Source organism: Rhinoraja longicauda, chromosome 1 (assembly GCF_053455715.1).
Source record: "Rhinoraja longicauda isolate Sanriku21f chromosome 1, sRhiLon1.1, whole genome shotgun sequence".
NCBI classification, from domain to species: domain Eukaryota; kingdom Metazoa; phylum Chordata; class Chondrichthyes; order Rajiformes; family Arhynchobatidae; genus Rhinoraja; species Rhinoraja longicauda.
Genome location: NC_135953.1, coordinates 45706306 through 45729386, shown reverse-complemented (window position 1 = coordinate 45729386; position 23081 = coordinate 45706306). Strand labels below are relative to the sequence as shown.

Sequence of the window (23081 nt, the reverse complement as noted above, 5' to 3'; positions counted from 1 at the left end):
TTTCAGAGTTAAATGGCCAGCACCTAATCTTGAAACTATGCCCTTAAATTATTGGGTCTCCACCAGAGAAAATATTCTCCAGGATCATCTATTTTTTTCCTGAACTCCATTGAGTATAATATGATCTTACTTGGCCTCCACCTGAAGGATAACCCCTTTATCTGGTTTTGGGTTGGGTCTTCAGCCCATAGTGTCAGAGCTGGTTAATCTATGCTCCACTACCTCCAAAGCAATTATGATCTTCCTCACCTAAGGTTACGTTAACAATCAGATATAAATGTTGACATTCACTTCTTACTCCTGACTCCAGTTCAGGCTCACAATACTGATTTAAAAAGAAAAGATTATCATTTCTGTCATACTTTAGTTTAAAGATACAGTGTGGAGTACACACTAGAGATAATTTACAGAAGCAATTAACCTGTAAACCTGCATGTCTTTGGAATGTGGAATTAAACTAGTGCAGCCAGAGAAAACATATGCAGTCACAGGGAGAACATGCACCAGACGTACAGACAGCAATTGCAAGCAGGATCGAACCTGGGTCTCTGGCACTGTGAGGCAGCAGCTCTACTGCTGTACCACTGTGCTGCCGTTCATATCTAATTGGATTGGTTCTACTAACACTAATAGCACTGGGGACACTAACTAACAGCATCGACAAGAAGACACTGCATGGTACCTGCTTTAGAGTTCACAGTCATTGTTGAAATTATTGCAATAAGAAAAATCTGTCAGAAAACACAGCAGATTGAATAGTACAGCACAGGAACAGGCTTTTAGTTTAGAGATACAGCACAGTTAAGAGGAGAAGCATGGTGGCGCAGTGGTAGAGTTACTGCCTTACAGTGCCAGAGACCCGGGTTCGATCGTGGCTATGAAGTTTGTACGTTCTCCACCGTGACTTGTGTGGGTTTTCTCCAGGATCTCCAGTTTCCTCCCACACTCCAATGACGTATATGTTGTTAGGTTAATTGGGTTGGTATAATTGTGAATTGTCCCTAGTGTGTGTAGGATAATGTGAGTGTGCGGGGATCGCAGGTCGGAGTGGACTCGGTGGGCCGCAGGGCCTATTTTGGCGCTGTATCTCTAAACTAAAAACTAAATTAAACAGGCTCTTGAGCCCATAGTTTCTATGCTGACCACGATGTCAATTTAAATTGCACAATCACCGTTGAACTATATATATATTTTAAAGGTACAGCATGGAAGCAGGCCCATCAGCCCACTGAGTCCATGCTGACAGTCGATCACCCATTCACACCATTTCTGTTATCCCACTTTCTCATCCACTTTACACACACCAGGGGCACTTAATATAGGCCGATTAACCTACAAACCCGCACGTCTTTGGGAAGTGAGAAGTGGGAGAAAACTGGAGCTCCTGATGGAAACCCATGCAGTCACTGGGAGAACGTGCAAACTCCGCACAGGCAGCACACAAGTTCAGAATTGACCCTGGGCCTCAAGTGCTCTACCAGTTGCACCTCTTGCTGCTGCATAATACATCATGATGTGTTATGATTCATTTTTATAGGAAAATCCATTTTATATAACTATGTATATATTTTGTGTACCATAGCTTTGCTACTGGAACATTGAATCATCACGATTTACCTAATTTTATCTTGTTATCCATAATGGGTTATCATGGATGGTGTCAATTGAGACATGGCCTGACAATGGCCAGGTAACATATCAACAAAATGTCAGGTAATGAACATCTCCAGCGAGCGAGTCTAACCGCCAACTTTTGGACTTCTCAAGGCTGAGTTCCTCGTCCATTGATTAGAAACTCAAATGGATTAGCCATTTAAATTCAGTGGCTGCAAGAGCTTCACATTGACTCCAAGGCCTTTCTACCTTATTTTAAAGGCACAAATGAGAAATACGATGGCTAAATAAGTTCAGCTCCAACAATTTTGAAGAAGGACAATCTAGTATGAAACAGCCGATTTGACTGGCAACCTTTAACCACCATAAACAGTCATTCCCTCCACCACTGGTGCAGGGTGGCTGCTGTGTGTACTATCTATAAAATGCACTGCAGTGAGTCATCTGGACAGTTCCATTTGCTCTTTCCACATTTATGATCTAGGTTTGTAGGTCAATTGCCCTCTGCAAATTGCTCCTAGTGTGTAGGCAGTGGATATAAAAGGTAGAATATTATAGAAATAGTGTGAAAGGGTGAGCGGTGTGGACTTGAGAGGCTGAAGGGCCTATTTCCATGCGGTATCTTTCAATTAATCTTTCAAATAAATGTTTACAAGAATGTTGCCAGGACTAGAGGGTCTGAGCTATATGCAGGGATTGAATAGGCTGGGACTCTATTCCTTGGAGCGCAGGAGGATGAGGGGTGATCCTCTAGAGGAGTATAAGATCATGAGAGGAATAGATCGGGTGGATGCACAGTCTCTTGCCCAGAGTAGTTGAATTGACAACTAGAGGACATATAGTGCCCTCCATAATATTTGGGACAAAGACCCATCATTTATTTATTTGCCTCTGTACTCCACAATTTGAGATTTGTAATTTAAAAAAATCACACGTGGTTAAAGTGCACATTGTCAGATTTTATTAAAGGCCATTTTTATACATTTTGGTTTCACCATGTAGAAATTACAGCTGTGTTTATACATAGTCCCCCCATTTCAGGGCACCATAATGTTTGGGACACATGGCCTCACAGGTGTCTGTAATTGCTCAGGTGTGTTTAATTGTCTCCTTAATGCAGGTATAAGAGAGCTCTCAGCACCTAGTCTTTCCTCCAGTCTTTCTATCACCTTTGGAAACTTTTATTGCTGTTTATCAACAGGAGGACCAAAGTTGTGCCAATGAAAGTCAACAAAGCCATTATGAGAGTGAGAAACACGGATAAAACTGACATTAGCCAAACCTTAGGCTTACCAAAATCAACTGTTTGGAACATCATTAAGAAAAAAGAAAGCACTGGTGAGCTTACTAAATAAATAAATGATGTCTTTGTCCCAAACATTATGGAGGGCACTGTAGGTTTAAGGTGAAGGGGAAAAGATTTAATAGGAATCTGAGGATTCTAGGGGCAAGGAAGTACACCAATGCCTCTACTTCCTCAGAAAATTAAGGATGAAATCCCCCAAGGTAGGCTGATTCAGAAGATTACAATGCATAAGATTAACAGTAAATTGGTCGTATGGATTCAAAACTGTCTTACTGATATAAGTCAGAAGGTTGAGGTGGAAAGACAATAATCAGGCTGGAGCTCTGTGACCAGTGGAGTTCCAGTTATCTGTGCTGGGACCTTTGCTGTTTGTTACATATACTGTCTATAAATGACTGGGACGTAAATGTAGAATGGGTCGTTAGCAAGTTTGCAGATGACACTAAGATTGCCAAGGTAGCAGACTTTGAGGAAGATTGTTAAAGTATGCAATGGGATATAGATCAGCTTCAAAATTGGTGGAGAAATGACAGATGAAGTTTAATCTGAGCAAGTGTGAGATGTTGTACTTTGAGCGATGTAATGTAAGGAGAAAATATACAATCAATAGCATGGCCCTTCACAACATTGATGTACAGAGGGATCTTGGGGCTTTGGTTAGATTGCATTTGGAGGACTGTGTGCAGTTTATGTCGCCCCATTACAGGAAGGATGTGGAGGCTTTGTAAAGGGTGCAGAAGAGGTTCAGCAGAACTATATCTGGATTAGGGAGTATTAGATACAGGTGGAGGTTCAAATGACTTGGATTGTTTTCTTTGGAACGCCAGAGGTTGTGGGGAGACCTGATGGAATTATATAACATTATGAGGCATACAGTCCGAACCATTTTCACAGGATGAAAAAAATCAAATATTAGAAGGCATACTCTTAAGGTAAGAGGGTGAAAGTTTAAAGGAAACTAGACCAAGTGGACTTGTTGGGCCCGAACCTCTCCGGCATTGGTGCAGCATCCTCTCCCCCCCCTCCCCTATCCCTCCCCTCTCCTCCCTCCCCCCCCTCCCCAAAAACCCTTCCTCTCTCCCCCACTCCATCCCCCTCAACCCCCCTTATCCTCCCTCCTCCCCCCCCTTTCTCCCTCCCTCCCTCCCTAGGAGATAGATCTAAACTTTAAAATGTGAATAACTTTAAAAATATAACACCGATTTCAATGAAACTTCTTCCATTGGCACCAAAGGAACGACGGTGAGTAAGGTGGGCCTAAAGTTGTCGAGCTATCGTGTACCATTTTGGCTGTAGTTCAGGAACAAACAAACAGACAAACGAGAGTTTTAGTATATAGATGTGTGGGGCACGTTTTTTTTCATGGAGAATGGTGAGTGCCGAGAACGCACTGCCAGAGATGGTGGTTGAGGCAGATACAATTGTGGCATTTAAGTGAGTTTTGGATAGGCATATGAATATCCAGGGTATCGAGGGATATGGACTATGTGCAGGCAGATACGAGATGGTCTTGGCATTATGTTCGGCACAGACATTGTGAACCAAAGAGGTCCTATCTATTTCTATCTATGAAATCTAGCTTGTTTCCAACGACTTTGAAAATCTTCTGTAGATATACCAGACATAAAAAACAGAATCAATAAGGCTAGGGTGGTATTTAACATGCTCAGGAAGATCTGGAGTTCAAAATACATCTCAATCAACACCAAAATACGCATCTTTAATTCAAATGTGAAGCAGGTAATGCTGTTTGGATTAGAGACATGGAAAACAACAAAACACACAACAAACAGGCTGCAAACATTCATTAACACCTGTCTCAGGAGAATACTAAACATCTGGAGGAGAGACAAAGTAAGCAATGTGGACCTGTGGAAAAGAACAAGCCAGGATCCCATTGACTTACAAATTCGAAAGAGAAAATGGGGTTGGATTGGACACACCCTCAGAAAACCTGCCACAAACATCACCCGGCAAGCCCTGAAATGGAACCCCCAAGGAAAAAGGAAAAGAGGTCGCCTCAGGAACAGCTGGAGAAGAGGTGTCCAGGCAGAAATGTCTGGGAGTGGGCTTAACTGGGGAGATCTCGAAAGAACCGCCAACAACCGAGTGAGGTGGAGGACATTTGTCAATGGCCTATGCTCCCTAGAGGAGCCAAGGGCTTAAGAAGAAGAAGAAGAGGAATACCATAGATAGCATCTATTAGGGATGCATCATGAGAAGATACAAAAGCTTGAAAGCGCGTACCACCATAAGCGGAAGTGGCGGCGCCTAACGGCAGCGGCTCGCTAGCAGTCTGTTCGTCTTTTTTCCTTTTTTTTTTGTTGTGTGTCGGTGTTGGGATGGTTTTTGTATTTTTTTTTGGTTGTGTATGTGTGGGAGGTGGTGGTGGTGTGGGTGGGGGAAACTTTTCTCTTCCTCATGGCGCGGGGTGCGGCTCGGCTGCGGGGCCTAACATCGCCCGGTGTGGCTCGGCCGCTGGACTTTACATCGCCCGGTGCGGCTTGGCCGCTGGACTTAACAGTGCCCGGTGCGGCTCGGCCGCGGGACTTAACATCGCCCGGTGCGGCTCGGCCGCGGGACTTTACGTCGCTGGTGCGGCTCGGCCGCGGGACTTAACATCGCCCGGTGCGGCTCGGCCACGGGACTTAGCTGCACAAGGCTTGGTCGCGGGCCTTTCATCGCCCGGCTCGGCCGCGAGACGTTTCAGCGCCCGGTGCGATTCGGCCGCGGGGACTTCCATCCCCTTGCGGGGACTGTGCGGGTCGGTCGGGGACGAGCTGTCTGTCCGTGGGCGTGGGGAAGAGAGTGGAAGTTTTGTTGCCTCCATCACAGTGAGGGGGTGTTTGGAGTCACTGTGATGGACGTTTGTGTTGGGGTTATGTGTCTTGTGTTCTTTTTTTTCTATGACTGCTATGTAGTTTCGTTCGGTACCTCGGTACCGAATGACAAATAAAGCTCTGTTATACTGTTATGTTGTACTGTTATCTTCCCTGCTGTTGTCAGACTACTGACTGTACCTTTCATAAGCTAATGGCATAGTCCCTATCTTCTAATCCACCTCATTACCACTTTTGCACTTTGTCTTTTTTTAAATCAGTTTTCTCTGTAGCTGTAGTGTTGTAATGTTGCAGTACTATATTCTGGCCCTGTATACTAGCACTATACACTGGTTTGAGATTACCAGGTTTGCACTACCTGTTGTACTTGTGATTGCGCATGGTAAACTTTGTCTGCATAGCACGTAACGCAAAGTTCTTCACTGTATCTCAGTACACATGATGATAACAAGCCAATACCAAATAGCAGTCTGATCTGGAAATGTATCACCGCCCTTCATTGTTGCTATGTCTAAATCCTAGAACTCCCTCCCTAACAGCATCATGAGAGGAACTTTCAGTTTATCTTTGTGGCCATCTAAAATTCTTCATCCCAAATATATTACATGTTAATATCGCTGCTTAATTAACAAGAAAGTAAAATACCCTTGGGTTAAATGCCAAGCTCCGATGATCAAGAGGGTCCACCACAGATGGATATGGCTCAAAAATGACCACTTTTCTTGGAGATTCCAAAGCAGATCGGCACATGGACACCAACAAATCCACCACCTGCAGTGAAAGAAGAAAATCAGTTGGAAGGTTGTGGAACTCAAAACTGCATCCCATATACATCCGTAGAGCCCAGATTTCTGATTTATGCTGCTACAGGGTGCAATCAGAAGCACCATTGTCTATAATCACAAAGATCTCTTGCCTAATCAATATAGAGACTAATGTGGTTAATGCCAATTTGGTTCAGAGGGCAACAATTTTGTTCTGCATCAGATCACTAGTTTCAGCAACACGTTTCCAGACTTTGTTGCAGAATGCAGCAAGATACTTCTGTCCATAATGATGTAGTGTGGAATGTAGCAGAATGAGATGTCCCCGATCTAACATCTCCCAATCAAAGTAAGTAAAAGCAGTCTAGGTTATATTTATCTCAATATTGTATCCAGGGTCATAGAGTCCAGAAACAGGCCTTTTAACCCACTTTGTCCATGCTGACCAAATTGGAAAACTGGGCTAGTTCCATTTGCCTTCATTTAGACATAGCCCTCTAAACATTTCATATCCATATATCTGTCTAAATATCATTTAAAAGTCAGAATTGCTTCTGTAGCTTCCACCGGCAGCTCATTTCAGATGTGGACTAACCTCCGAGGTCAATCTTAACTCTCTCCTCTCTCACCTTTAGCCAATGCCCTCTAGTTTTAGAATCCTCTACACTGGGGAAAAAAATCTGTGACCATTTACTTTATCCATGCCTGTCATGATCTTCCAAAGTCACCTCTTAGCTTCCTACGCTCCAAATAAAAAAGTCCCAGTCAATCCAATCTCGAACTATAATTCAAGCCCAAGGATCTTACCTATAATTCAAGGTAAGATCCTTTTGCACCCTTTCCATCTTAATGACATCCTTCTATAGCTGAGTGACCAAAAGTGCATACAATTCTCTCATCATCCAAGCTTCCTTTTTCCCAGCTGCCTTACCCTTCACTCCAACAGCAACAGGCATACCATGAACTCTAACTATCACCCTTTTAAAATCATCCCACTTTCCGAACGTCCCTTTGCCTGTAAACATCCTGTTCATCAATTTTTACGTTCCTGTTTAATACCATCAAAGTTGGTCTTGCTCCAATTCAGAACTATATTTTAAGGGCCCACCCTATCCTGATCCATATTTTAAAGCTGATAGAGCTATGGTTGCTGGTCCTAAAAGGCTCACCTACCCACACCTCAGTACTTGCCCTTCTCAATTTCCCTAGTTGATTGTTTTGCCTCTACCTCAAACTAATGCCATGATGTTCTCCTGAATCCATAAAGCAACCCCCCCCCCCTTCCTCTTTTACCCCACCTCTACCTCGCCTGCAACATTGTACCCTGGAACATTAAGCCACCAAACTTGCCTCTCCCTTAGCCAGATTTTCATAACAGCTATAATGTCCCAGTCACATGTACCTATCCATGCAGAGTTCATCTGCCTTACTTGTCAGGCTCCTCGCATTGAAGTAAATGTAATTTAATCTACCAGTCCTTCCCCACTCCTGCATGCTTCTGCCTACCCTGTTGACTGAACTTACTTTCATCGCCTTCTGTACTGACTTCCAGCCTCTCACCTGCCTCACTCCTGCTTCGGAATGTAGGGAGAGGCAGCCAAGCCAATGTTCCCCATTTTTTAATGTTCCCCATAGTTTAAGAATAAGGGGTAGGGTATTTACGACTGAGATGAGGAAAAATATTTTTACCCAGAGAGTTGTGATTCTGTGGAATTCTCTGCCACAGAAGGCAGTGGAAGCCAATTCACTGGATGTTTTCAAGAGAGAGTTAGATTTAGCTCTTGGGGCTAATGGAATTAAGTGATATGGGGAAAAAGGTGGAACAGGCTACTGATTTTGGATGATCAGCCATGATCATATTGAATGTCGCTGTTGGCTCGAAGGGCCCAATGGCCTATTCCAGCACCTATTTTCCAGCCGGCAATGATGGACGAGGAGCAAAACCGATAGAAGTCTTTATCTTCTGCACCTTCAAGGTCGGCTTCGGGAGGCACCCCCGGAACACAAACATGGACGGGCGGACAGGTGTGGAGAGGGACATCAGTTCGGTAGATGAACACAATGGCTGAAGGGCTTGCAGCAGCCTGGGGCTTTCTTGGATCAGGATCCAACTTATCACCAACGGGGATGAAACAAACTATAGAGCGGAGGTGCAGAACCTGGCGGACTGGTGCTCGGATAACAACCTGTCCCTAAATACCACCAAGACCAAGGAGCTGATCATCAACTTCCGTAGGTCACATAACGGGGAATATGCCCCGATCTCTATCAACGGGGACAGTGTGGAGAGAGTGTCCAGCTTCAAGTTTCTGGGCACTCACATTTCGGAGGACCTAACATGGTCCAATAACACTGCTGCGCTGGTCAAGAAGGCACAACAAAGACTGTTCTACTTAAGAACACTGAAAAAGTCTGGTCTACCCCAACAGCTGCTGACGACCTTCTACCGCTGCACCATAGAGAGCATCCTAACGCATGGCATCCCTGTGTGGTACCTCAGCTGCACGGAGGCAGAAAGGAAAGCTCTACAGCGGGTAGTCCATAGAGCTCAGAGGGCCATCGGAACACAGCTACCAGACTTGGAGGGCATCTACAACACACGATGCCTCAGAAAAGCCACCAGCATCCACAAAGACTCTTCACACCCCTGCAACAGTCTGTTCGAACTCCTTCCATCGGGCAGACGATACAAGGCCTTCTACGCCCGCACCTCCAGACTCAGGAACAGCTTCATCCCCAGGGCCATAGCTGCTATGAACCGGTCCTGCTGAGCCGGATGGCCACAACGCATAGATCAACTTGCACTTTACCCTGTCTAAAAACTGTTACAATTGTTTTGTTTAGTTGGGTTGCTGTTAATTACTTAAATTATTGCATCGTATGGGAGGCGCATTCCCAATCTCGTTGTACCCCTGGGTACAATGACAATAAAGATATATTGTATTGTATTGTATTGTATATGATCTCGAGCGTTGACCGGACTTTGGAATGGCGCAAAAATCTGGCGCCTCTTGCATGCGGTCTCAGTGGACTCACTTTGTCCACTTTCCCACTCGGGGATTGTGCTTAGGTATGGCAATAATTTACTATGTAAAAAAAAAATCACTGTGCATTTGCACATGTGACAGTTAAGTACCCTTGACCATTGATAGAATGTATTGTTTGCAAATGCAACGCAGTTAGGCTAAGATTTGCTCCATGCACATTCACTTTCTAGACAATAAATGGACCAGGTCATGCTGATGCAAAGACCCCCAAATGGGGTTGAGAGGGAAAGGTAGATCAGCCATGATTGAATGGCGGAGTAGACTTGATGGCTTAATTCTGCTCTTATAACTTATGTACTTAATGGAAAAACATAATGAACTAGAGAACTGGATATGCTCCACATTCAGCCCTTTGGTTTTACACCAACCATAATGGGTGGCAGATCTAGTGTAGCTCCATTTGTTGGAATGGGTTGCAGATATTCATTAAATAGGTAGATGAAGGATGTTTACTGTTATTTTTACAAAAGCTAATATTTTAAATTAATTGATAACCTTTAAAGTTTTAACTTGACTCATTATTTTATCTTTTATTAATAAATTTTCATTCCAAAATATTTTTCCAAAATAAGCTGCTAAAAGACAGTAAGAGATGTCTGGAGCTTCTGGGCTAGTTGTCGCTTGCAGCCTGCTGCACCTCAAGGAATGAATATCGCAGCAACACCGGCTGTGTGTCGGGAGACATAGGGCTGGAAAAGTTAACTGTGATTACAGGAACCATAATTGATTGTTATGGAAGCAGAAGGCAGTTGAAGTTCCTCAGCTGTCGGCCCTGTTAAGACCAACTAACACCTTTGAACACAAGAGTATTAAAGTCTGCACATCTCAGTCTCCTCGTGGATAGCTTACTGAGTAATGAAAATGCCTTTGAAAAGGTCCCACACAGAAGATTAGTGGCCAAAATTAGAGCATACAGCATTGGGGGAAGTGTATCAGCATGGATAGAGAATTGATTGGCAGACAGGAAACAAAGAGTAGGAATCAACGGTGTCTCTGTCAGAATGGCAGGCAGTGGCGTGTGGAGTGCCGCAAGGCTCGGTGCTGGGACCACAACTATTTTCAATATATATTAATGATTTAGATGATGGAATTAAAAGTAACACTAGCAAATTTGCAGATGACACAAAGCTAAGTGGCAGTGTGAACTGCGAAGAGGATGCTAGGAGGTTGCAGGGTGACTTGGACAGGTTGAGTGAGTGGGCAGATGCATGGCAGATGCAGTATAATGTAGATAAATGTGCGGTTATCCACTTTGGCGGCAAGAACAAGGAGGCAGATTATTATCTCAATGGTGTCAGATTAGGAAAAAGGGAAGTGGGTGACGAGACCTGGGTGTCCTTGTACACCAGTCACTGAAAGTAAACATGCAGGTACAGCAGGCAGTGAAGAAAGCTAATGGCATGTTGGCTTTCATAACGAGAGGATTTGAGTTTCAGAGTAAAGAGGCCCTTCTGCAGTACAGGGCCCTGGTGAGACAACATCTGGAGTATTGTGTGCAGTTTTGGTCTCCCAATTTGAGGAAGGACATCCTTGCTATTGAGGCAGAGCAGTGTAGGTTTACGAAGTGAATCCCCGGGATGGCGGGACTGTCATATGAGGAAAGAATGGAAAGACTGGGCTTGTATTCACTGGAATTTAGAAGGATGAGAGGGAATCGTTTAGAAACGTATAAAATTATAAAAGGGCTGGACAAGCTAGATGCAGGAAAAATTTTGCCAATTTTGGGAGAGTCCAGAACCAGGGGCCACAGTCTATTAAATGAAGGGAAGGCCATTTAGAACTGAGATGAGAAAAAAACCTTTTCACCCAGAGAGTTGTGAATTTGTGGAATTCTCTGCCACAGAAGGCAGTAGAGGCCAATTCACTGGATGAATTTAAAAGAGAGTTAGATAGAGCTCTCGGGGCTAGCAGAATCAAGGGATATGGGAAGAAGGCAGGCACGGGTTACTGATTGTAGATGATCAGCCATGATCACAATAAATGGCGGTGCTGGCTCGAAGGGCCAAATGGCCTCCTCCTAAACCTATGTTTCTATAAAAACATTATAAATGGCTAATTAATGTGCTTTTGCGAGGCTGGTTCTAGTTCACCAGAATACCATAAGGAATTTTACATTTAAAACGGAAACCTGGTACCTCAATGTCCAGACTAATTTCATAGACTTTTGGCTCCTGGCTTTAGACAATAGACGCTGGAGTAGGCCATTCGGCCTTTCGAGCCAGCACCGCCATTCAATGTGATCATGGCTGTACCCCATTCCTGCCCCCTCCCCATACCCCCTGACTCCGCTATCATTAAGAGCTCTATCTAACTCTCTCTTGAAAGCATCCAGAGAATTGGCCTTCTGAGGCAGAGAATTACACATATTTACAACTCTCTGACAGAAAAAGTTTTTCCTCATCTCCGTTCTAAATGGCCTACCCCTTATTCTTAAATTATGGCCCCTGGTTCTGGATTCCCCCAACATTGGGAACATGTTTCCTGCCTCTAGCGTGTCCAATCCCTTGATAATCTTATATGTTTCAATAAGATCCCCTCTCATCCTTCTAAATTCCAGTGTATACAAGCCTAGTCGCTCCAATCTTTCAACATATGACAGTCCCGCCATTCCGGGAATTAACCTAGTGAACCTACACTGCACTTCCTCAATAGCAAGAATGTCCTTCCTCAAATGTGGAGACCAAAACTGCACACAGTACTCCAGGTGCGGTCTCACTATGGCCCTGTACAACTGCAGAAGGACCTCTTTGCTCCAATACTCTACTCCTCATGTCTTAAAAGCCAACATGCCATTAACTTTCTTCATTGCCTTCATTGCACCTGCAAGCTAACTTTATGTGATTGATGAACAAAGACACCCAGATCTATTTGTACTTCCCCATTTCCTAATTTGACACCATTCAGATAATAATCTGCCTTCCTGTTCTTACCACCAAAGTGGATAACCTCACATTTATCCACATTAAACAGCATCTGCCGTGCATCTGCCCACTCACACAACCTGTCCAAGACACCCTGCAACCTCATAGCATCCTTCTCACCGTTCACACTGCCACCCAGCTTTGTATCATCTGCAAATTTGCTAAAGTTACTTTTAATCCCTTCATCTAAGTCATTAATGTATATTGTAAATAGCTGCGATCCCAGCACCGAGCCTTGCAGTACCCCACTAGACACTGCCTGCCATTCTGAAAGGGACCCATTAATCCCTATTCTTTGTTTCCTGTCTGCCAACCAATTTTCTATCCATGTCAGTACCCTACCCCCAATACCATGTGCTCTAATTTTGCCCACTAATCTCCTATGTGGGACCTTATCAAAGGCTTTCTGAAAGTCCAGGTACACCACATCCACTGGCTCTCCCTTGACCATTTTCCTAGTTACATCCTCAAAAAATTCCAGAAGATTAGTCAAGCATGGTTTCCCCTTCGTAAACGGAATGATCCTGTTACTGCTACCCAAATGTTCCGCAATTTCTTCTTTTATAATTGACTCCAGCATCTTCCCCACCACTGATGACTTTGTTATAATCTGGATTCTATGTGTAAAGGGAGAGTACCTGATTGTTCTGTGCCACCCAATCCTTCATTGCAACCTGCCTTTTGTAACTGTCAATAGACAATAGGTGCAGGAGAAGGCCATTCGACCCTTCGAGCCAGCACCACCATTCACTGTGATCATGGCTGATCATCCACCATCAGTACCCCGTTCCTGCCTTCTCCCCATAGCCCTTGACTCTGCTATCTTTAAGAGCTCTATTTAATTCTCTCTTGAAACCATCCAGAGAATTGGCCTCCACTTCCTTCTGAGGCAGAGAATTCCACAGATTGTCAAATACTGTAAATGGTGAAGTCAGTGAAAGGCGCATACCTGGGCTCCTGTTGCTATTTCATCTGCAGCATCATTCATTACTCCCAAAGTCTGGAAGGCAAAAACGCACAGCTCCCGTTCACAAACTGTGGGCTGTAATACAGAAAACAAAGCATGGTTAATTCAGAAAGCTGATATGGACATATTATAAACTACATAAATACGTCAACAGTAAATGAATAGGATGCTAATCCATCATTTTACTCAATTTCAGTTGCATATTTTAGGAGAGCTCCCCCTCCCCTCCCCCCACTCTCCATCAACAACACCATAGTCACATCTGTGGAGTCATTTAAGTTCCTTGGAACCATCATCTCCAGGGACCTTAAATGGGGGGCCACCATCGACTCCACAGTCAAAAAGGCCCAACAGAGGATGTACTTGCTGCGGCAACTGAGAAAACACAATCTGCCACAGGCAATGATGGTCCAGTTTTATACTGCCATCACAGAGTCTGTCCTCACCTTCTCCATCATGGTCTGGTTTGGCTCAGCCACCAAGCATGATATCCGGAGTCTGCAGCGCATCGTTCGATCAGCCGAGAAGGTTGATGGCTGCAACCTTCCCCCCATTGACGAACTGTACACTGCAAAGGCCAGTAAGCGAGCGGGCAAGATCATCTCAGACCCCTCTCACCCTGGCCAAAAACTCATTGAAGCGCTTCCCTCTGGAAGGCGACTCTGGACTGTCAAAGCCAGACATAAAAACAGCTTTTATCCACGAGCAGTAGCTCTACTCAACAGCCAAAAGTCTGTAGCCTCCTTTTGCTCTGGTATTTTATTTCATTCTTCTCATATTTAAATTCTAATGTTTTATTTTTAATTGCCTACTGTATATCGTGTTGTTACTTACGAGCAAAGCACCAAGGCAAATTCCTTGTATGTATATATATTTGGCTAATAAAATGTATTCAAATCAATTCAATATATGTTTTCTTAAGTTTATTAAGATGATACATTTCTACTAGGCCATCTTTATGGGGTAACAGAGCTACTTGTAGGCCAGTCCTTATAAGTTAGTGAGTGATGATTTCAATTCCCCAGTTTTTTATTCATTTTAACTCCATATAGTCTCTTCCAATGAACAAACTAAAGAAGAAAAAGAAGAATTGAGCTTATCAATAAACACTGCTATACTGCCTTCTGCTGGTCACTAACAGAATGGCATTGGTCAAGGCCTTTTCAGATCTGTTGAACAAAGAATATAAAGTGAAATATAAGAGGAAGGAGCTACAAAAGTACAAAAATAACTTAAAACTGAGAAAGGTAAATTGGAATCTTTTTTTTCATGAAAAAATACTAATGAAGCTTAAACTGTATTGATAAATGCCATTAACCTGAAATTTTAACTTTTTTTTCACTTTGTAGTGTTGCTCCTTGACAGGTTTTATATTTTGTGCAATTTCTATTTATATTCAGTTTTAGTTCTTCTCGTGATTATATCACTGGGTTAGCAACAAACTTAACGTGAAATTTTAAATCCCACCATTGCATCCGAGGAATTGGAAAAGACATTTAAAAAACATTGCAAATTATTTTTTGAAAGATAGCTGGCATCAGTGGGATAATTATTTGAATTAGTGCAGAAATCTTGCTGGTCTATTAAAGTCATCTAGGGAATGACTGATCTTATCTGGTCTGGTGTAAACAGGGTTAATTCTGAGCTGCCCACCAAGTCAGTCATGAAGAATATGCAAAAATATTCAAACAACTCCAAAGAAGATAAACACAAAATGCTGGAGTAACTCAGCGGGTCAGGCAGTATCTCTGGAGATAAAGAATAGGCAACGTTTCAGACTGAAGGGTTCCGACCCAATACGTAACCTATTCTTTTTCTCCAGAGATGCTGCCTGACCTACTGAGTTACTCCAGCATTTGTGTCTATCTTCGGTATAAATCAGCATCTGCAGTTCCTCCCTAAACATCCAAATAATATAACTTTGTTGCAGTGATTAATGAACTTTTACCACCAATGGGAAATCTATAATGATTCCTAATACCAAGGCAAGACCGATTAAGAAACTTTCCATTTAGAACATATGGAATTTAGCATGGAATTGCAAGACACTTATTTACTCCTTATCATCAGTCTCCTGACCTGGATTGTGCACATAAAAAGGCTCGTCTATTTTAGTTTTGCTGCCTTATTACTGAAAATGGATGATGGTACATCCAAATCAGCCTAATAATCTGAGAGTTTTTGTAAATTAAGTCAAATAAATCTATACATACTCCTTTCCAAAACTAGTTCAACACTCACAGAACGGCTTGGCTGAATCCCTCAATCATTCAATCAGTTGCTTTCATGAAAACCCCAGAGTATTCACTGCAATACCATGCAAGCCCAGCTGGTGGCAGCACCAACTAAAGGGTGGCAATCATTCAGCAATAAATAACATTTTAAGATATATAGGAGTATTTATTCATTGTTGTGTTGCTTTATCTTCTCCAATAAAGTTTTTCCCCCCACGAAAATAATTAAATACACCTAATCCTAGGGTCCAAGGGCATTTGTGACATATGTTTAGCTTGGTTGTATTCATGCATAGTATTCTCTGATATGATTGGATAGCACACAAACAAAAGCTTTGCACTGTATCTCGGTACATGTGACGATAATAAACTAATACAATACCAATACAATGATGTGGCCCTTCTAGAATGTAGGCCTGACAAGGTTCAGCATGTCAGATTACTCTACCATGATTATTTCTGCACATTTTGCAGCCTGACAACAGCAAAAGATTGCTTTACATTTGCCCTATTCTTTACTCCTGTTCACTTTGCCACGCCTCTGCTGGTCAGGCCTTGAGAAGTCCAAAACCTTCCACAATTAAGGTTTGCCTCTCATTCTTTATGATGCTTCTTGAATCCAACCGATTTGATCAGGCTTGTACTTGTCCTTTTAAAAAAATATTCTTTTTGATTCACTGTTTTCTCTTATCATGTGCCTGTTTAGCATCTTTCAAACTTGTGTTGATACTTCAGATATTTTACTTTGAAAATATTACTGATCTCTATAATGCATTGCAATATTTCTCACATGTTGTTAACTTAATGTCATTAATCACAATACACAAATATAAAATATTTTATCTACTTGTGACCTTTATAAAATGCCAATGGACTGTGTTGTTATTCTTTCCAATAATGAAACACACAATTATGTGATAAGAATTATTAGAATGAGTGGAAAGACAACTCATGTTTTCACTTGTTTATTTATTTTTTATAAATCTAAAAATCTTCTGTATATTTTATAATACAAACTAATTAGAGAGAAACTGTGTGCATTGGCAGAAAAGGGCAGCATGGTGGTGCAGCAGGTACAGCCTTACAGCGCCAGGGATCCAGGTTCGATCCTGACTATGGGTGCTGCCTGTACAGTATGTACGTTCTCCCCGTGACCTGGCTGGATTTTCTCCGGGTGCTCCAGTTTCCTCCCACATTGAAAGACGTACAGGTTTTTTAGTTAATTGGCTTCGGCAAAATTGTAAATTGTTCCGAGTGTGTAGGATAGTGTTAGTGTGCGGGTATCGCTGGTCAGTGTGGACACGGTGGGCTGAAGGGCCCATTTCCGTGATCCGTTTCTGAACTAAACTAAAAGCCAAGAATCAGGGGAAAGTGAGTGAAGTGAAAGTCATTTACAACAGGAATGTTCATTTGTTCATTCCTTGACAAATGAACCAGAGGAATGATGAAGAATCTTATTTATGCAGCAAGTGGTTTTAATCTGGACAAAACCAATGGTTTGGAAGCTGGGAGACCTGGTTGAGTACTTACAATAAGTAGTTGGTTAATTTGTTGGTTTGTTTACCTTATTGTTACGTGTACCAAGGTTCAGTAAAAACATTTTTGTCGTGTGCTAACCAGTCAGTGGAAAGACTATAAATGATTTGCAATCGAACCATCCACAGTGCACCGATACATGATAATGGAAATAACATTTAGTTCATGATAAAGTCCAGTAAAGTTCAATTAAAGATGGTCCAAGGGTCTCCAATGAGATAGATAGTAGCTCAGGACTACTCTCTAGTTGTTGATAGGATGGTTTAGTTACTTGATAACAGCTAGGAAGAAACTGTCCCAGAAAGAAAGGTTTCCTAGAACGGTCCCAGGAACAAGAGTGTGACTAGTTGGTTGCTGTTGCATTGAGCTTGCAGAGATACAGGGCAGGGTGGAGGGGGGTGGGAGGGGTGAACAAAAAACATCTTCAGTGCAGCTTTCTATAATACTGTCATTAAAGTTGTGCTGCATTTGTACCAAATTTGCAGAGGGCAGCAATTTCCATTGCAGACAAGGTAGAAGTGGTTAGGTTCTCTAGAACATGGCCCAAGAAAAGAGAACAGGTATATTCTGGAAATTGACACAATGGGGTTATTGTAAGAGGACTGAGACATGGCTACAAGAGGACCAGGGCTGGGAACTGAATATTCAGGGGTACACAACGTATAGAAAAGACAGACAGGTGGGCAGAGGGGGTGGGGTTGCTCTGATGGTAAGGAATGATATTCATTCCCTTGCAAGGGGTGACATAGAATCAGGAGATGTTGAATCAGTATGGATAGAAATGAGAAATTGTAAGGGTAAAAAGACCCTAATGGGAGTTATCTATATGCCCCCAAACAGTAGCCTCGACATAGGGTGCGAGTTGAATCAGGAGATAAAATTGGCGTGTCAAAAATGTAATGCTACGGTGGTTATGGGAGATTTCAACATGCAGGTAGACTGGGAAAATCAGGTTGGAAATGGACCCCAGGAAAGAGAGTTTGTAGAGTGCCTTCGAGATGGATTCTTAGAACAGCTTGTACTGGAGCCTACCAGGGAGAAGGCAATTCTGGATTTAGTGTTGTGTAATGATCCTGATCTGATAAGGGGACTAGAGGTAAAAGAGCCATTAGGAGGCAGTGATCACAACATGATAAGTTTTACTCTGCAAATGGAAAGGCAGAAGGGAAAATCGGAAGTGTCGGTATTACAGTATAGCAAAGGGGATTACAGAGGCATGAGGCAGGAGCTGGCCAAAATTGATTGGAAGGAGGCCCTAGCAGGGAAGACGGTAGAACAACAATGGCAGGTATTCCTGGGAATAATGCAGAGGTTGCAGGATCAATTTATTCCAAAGAGGTGGAAAGACTCTAAGGGGAGTAAGAGACACCTGTGGCTGACAAGGGAAGTCAGGGACAGCATAAAAATTAATGAGAGGAACTATAACATAGCAAAGAAGAGTGGGAAGACAGAGGATTGGGACTCTTTTAAAGAGCAACAAAAGTTAACTAAAAAGGCAATACGGGGAGAAAAGATGAGGTACGAGGGTAAACTAGCCAATAATATAAAGGAGGATAGCAAAAGTTTTTTTAGGTACGTGAAGAGGAAAAAAATAGTCAATAGTCCCTTGAAGACAGAAGCAGGGGAATTTATTATGGGGAACAAAGAAATGGCAGACGAGTTAAACCGTTACTTTGGATCTGTCTTCACTGAGGAAGATACACACAATCTCCCAAATGTTCTAGGGGCCGGAGAACCTAGGGTGATGGAGGAACTGAAGGAAATCCACATTAGGCAGGAAATGGTTTTGGGTAGACTGATGGGACTGAAGGCTGATAAATCCCCAGGGCCTGATGGTCTGCATCCCAGAGTACTTAAGGAGGTGGCTCTAGAAATAGTGGAAGCATTGGAGATCATTTTTCAATGTTCTATAGATTCAGGACTGTTCCTGTGGATTGGAGGATAGCAAATGTTATCCCACTTTTTAAGAAAGGAGGGAGAGAGAAAACGGGTAATTATAGACCAGTTAGTCTGACATCAGTGGTGGGGAAGATGCTGGAGTCAATTATAAAAGACGAAATTGCTGAGCATTTGGATAGCAGTAACGGGATCATTCCGAGTCAGCATGGATTTACGAAGGGGAAATCATGCTTGACAAATCTACTGGAATTTTTTGAGGATGTAACTAGGAAAATTGACAAGGGAGAGTCAGTGGATGTGGTGTACCTCGACTTTCAGAAAGCCTTCGACAAGGTTCCACATAGGAGATTAGTGGGCAAAATTAGGGCACATGGTATTGGGGGTAGGGTACTGACATGGATAGAAAATTGGTTGACAGACAGAAAGCAAAGAGTGGGGATAAATGGGTCCCTTTCGGAATGGCAGGCAGTGACCAGTGGGGTACCGCAAGGTTCGGTGCTGGGACCCCAGCTATTTACGATATACATTAATGACTTAGACGAAGGGATTAAAAGTACCATTAGCAAATTTGCAGATGATACTAAGTTGGGGGGTAGTGTGAATTGTGAGGAAGATGCAATAAGGCTGCAGGGTGACTTGGACAGGTTGTGTGAGTGGGCGGATACATGGCAGATGCAGTTTAATGTAGATAAGTGTGAGGTTATTCACTTTGGAAGTAAGAATAGAAAGGCAGATTATTATCTGAATGGTGTCAAGTTAGGAGGAGGGGGAGTTCAACGAGATCTGGGTGTCCTAGTGCATCAGTCAATGAAAGGAAGCATGCAGGTACAGCAGGCAGTGAAGAAAGCCAATGGAATGTTGGCCTTCGTAACAAGAGGAGTTGAGTATAGGAGCAAAGAGGTCCTTCTACAGTTGTACCGGGCCCTGGTGAGACCGCACCTGGAGTACTGTGTGCAGTTTTGGTCTCCAAATTTGAGGAAGGATATTCTTGCTATGGAGGGTGTGCAGCGTAGGTTCACTAGGTTAATTCCCGGAATGGCGGGGCTGTCGTATGTTGAAAGGCTGGAGCGATTGGGCTTGTATACACTGGAATTTAGAAGGATGAGGGGGGATCTTATTGAAACATATAAGATAATTAGGGGATTGGACACATTAGAGGCAGATAACATGTTCCCAATGTTGGGGGAGTCCAGAACAAGGGGCCACAGTTTAAGAATAAGGGGTAGGCCATTTAGAACGGAGATGAGGAAGAACTTTTTCAGTCAGAGGGTGGTGAAGGTGTGGAATTCTCTGCCTCAGAAGGCAGTGGAGGCCAGTTCGTTGGATGCTTTCAAGAGAGAGCTGGATAGAGCTCTTAAGGATAGCGGAGTGAGGGGGTATGGGGAGAAGGCAGGAACGGGGTACTGATTGAGAATGATCAGCCATGATCGCATTGAATGGCGGTGCTGGCTTGAAGGGCTGAATGGCCTACTCCTGCACCTATTGTCTATTGTCTATTGTCTATTGTGTGGAGAGGATTGCACCTGAAGTTGGGAGCTGTGATGATCAGGAATACATTAAAGGAAAAAATATTAAAAGTCAAGCACCAGATTTGATGAAGAAAGGAATGCATCCCTGAGCGCCCTGAAGAAAGGTGTGATTGGGATTAGCAGTGGGGGAATTGATAGGAGCAAACACCAAGTAAAATACTTAAAACCTAACTGTGAGGATCTCCAGCAATATGCTAGATACTCCTGGTCCTATTACATTAATGGTGAAGCAGGACTCCATCCTCCAGTTAAGGTCATTGCTGAGGTGGCCTATGTACGTCATGGGCTTTACATATGAAAGTCAACTTTTTGAAAGTTAATGCCAGCTGATGTCACCGCAGTTGCCAAGCAGCCACCATGTGACCTGCGATTTAGGACCAGAATATGTTGAATCAGATTTTAAGTTCTGCTGGGTACTGCATATCAACTTTGCATCACGTTTTTAATCCATACGTTTTGCACACTGCTGAAATATATCTGTTAATAACCAAATCATGAATAAGGTCAACTCCTTTGACAAATTCTGATATATTTTTTTTATTGTATTAGTTCTCTCAAAAAACTGTATTTGGAAAAATGTTTGTAAAAGCTGCAAATTTCATTTAATAAAGCTTCTACAAAACACCTTAGGATATTTTGCAATGATGTAGGCAACATTATTATTAGATTGATGTTTTGGTTCTTTTATTTGGTTATATTTATTTTGAGTGGCAAACCTTCATTATTTACTTTGGCTAGACAGAAAGAGAACTCGGTTTCACTCTTACTCCTAATTGCTGTTGAGATCTGCTAACAAGTGCCTGTGTGTAAAGATCAGATGTGTACTATGTTGGCAGAGTGCGAAAGGAAATTTCTGGGGATACATTTTCATAGCAACTATCAAAGCTTGAACACATCGTAAATTCTGACCACGAATTGATCTTCTTATTTTTATGCCTTTACAGTGTCCAGTTTATGTTTAACATAGCATTTGCACGCACATTATTCATCTCCATCTCTTATTCACCTTCTAACAGAAAATAATTAATGAGCATCCATTAACATTTTAATCCTTTTCGTAACAGGCACAACTTGAACATTAAGAAAAGCACATTACTGCATGAATCAATACTTTAGCAAATCTGGATAGTATTCTGCCTTGAAATACTTTGGTATGGTTTCAGGATGTGCAGCCACAGTTCATACATAATCTCTTTCTACACTCTCTCTGACAAGTAAGGAATGTTGCTCACCACACACCCCAGGCTACATTGTCAGAGAAAGTTGCAGCATGTTTCAGTGACTGACTTATTACACTGTGCTAACCTGTGAGCACAGCAGGCTGCAGCGACTTACAACTATTATGTTGGTTGAATGAGGAAACGCTTGTACTTACTGGCATCAATGACACTTGCCATGATGTTTATTCCCATCTTACGTAAGATACAAGCTCATTTGTCATTTGTAAACTAAAAACAAATCTTTGTTATGCAAAGCTGAAATTCTACAGTAAATTATACAATTCTACCCTTCCATATCTCTATGTCTCCCTCTCCCCTGATTCCCAGTCTGAAGAAGGGTCTCGACCCGAAACGTCACCCATTCCTTCTATCCAGAGCTGCTGCCTGTCCCGCTGAGTTCCTCCAGCATTTTGTGTCTATCTTCGGTGTAAACCAGCATCTGCAGTTCCTTCCTATACAATTCTATTGTCACCTTTGAGCTGGCATTGAAATCAGTGTCCACCACTGATTTCCGGCACCTTTCTGGATTAACCATTTTGCTGGGCCAACAGAGGTCACGGCCTCCGAGAGGAGTCCAACGTTACCAAAGGCCGCCCAGAGGCTGAGAAACCAGTTTGCACAGTAGTCCTCGGAAGCTCAGCAGCTATGGGATCTTCAGGCTCTGGCTGGGCTGGAGCTCCAGAGCCCTGGCCATAGGGAGCAAATTTGACCCACCGCTTAAAATGTTCTCCTGATACACAGACTGTAATTACACCCTCAAGTATAACTTAGTTCATATAACTCAACATTTACTTGGAATAGCCATGCAAAATATCTTGAATACAGAAACATATACACAAATGTCAACTTTGGGTTCTTTATTTTGAATTATCTCACCAAATGTAATTTTTTTTCCAAATTCATACACATTTTAGTATCACCAACTCGCGGGACTTGGAGGCAGCACTCATCTCTGCAACTGGATCCTCGACTTCCTGACCAACAGACCCCAATCAATGAGGACAGGGGACAAATCATCCCCTACGATAATCCTCAACACTGGTGCTCCACAAGAATGCGTTCTCAGCCCCATTCTTTACTCTTTGTACAATCACGACTGTACAAATCTAACTCAATTTACAAATTCACAGACAACACCACCATTGTGGGCTTGATATCAATTAATGAGTCGGAGTACAGAAAGGAGATTGAGAAACTCATGTCC

The 23081-nt window shown here is 42.8% G+C and overlaps 1 protein-coding gene across 1 annotated transcript in view; it reads right to left on the bottom strand.

Moving 5' to 3' along the window:
- The window catches only part of parp8 (poly (ADP-ribose) polymerase family, member 8), a 377738-nt gene that overhangs the window by 35906 nt on the left and 318751 nt on the right, over window positions 1-23081 (bottom strand). The window contains exons 15-16 of the mRNA XM_078396674.1: window positions 13442-13534; window positions 6406-6531 (exon numbers count right to left, since the gene is read on the bottom strand). Of these exons, the coding sequence (XP_078252800.1) occupies window positions 6406-6531; window positions 13442-13534 (219 nt within the window). The remainder of the gene's footprint in view (window positions 1-6405; window positions 6532-13441; window positions 13535-23081) is intronic.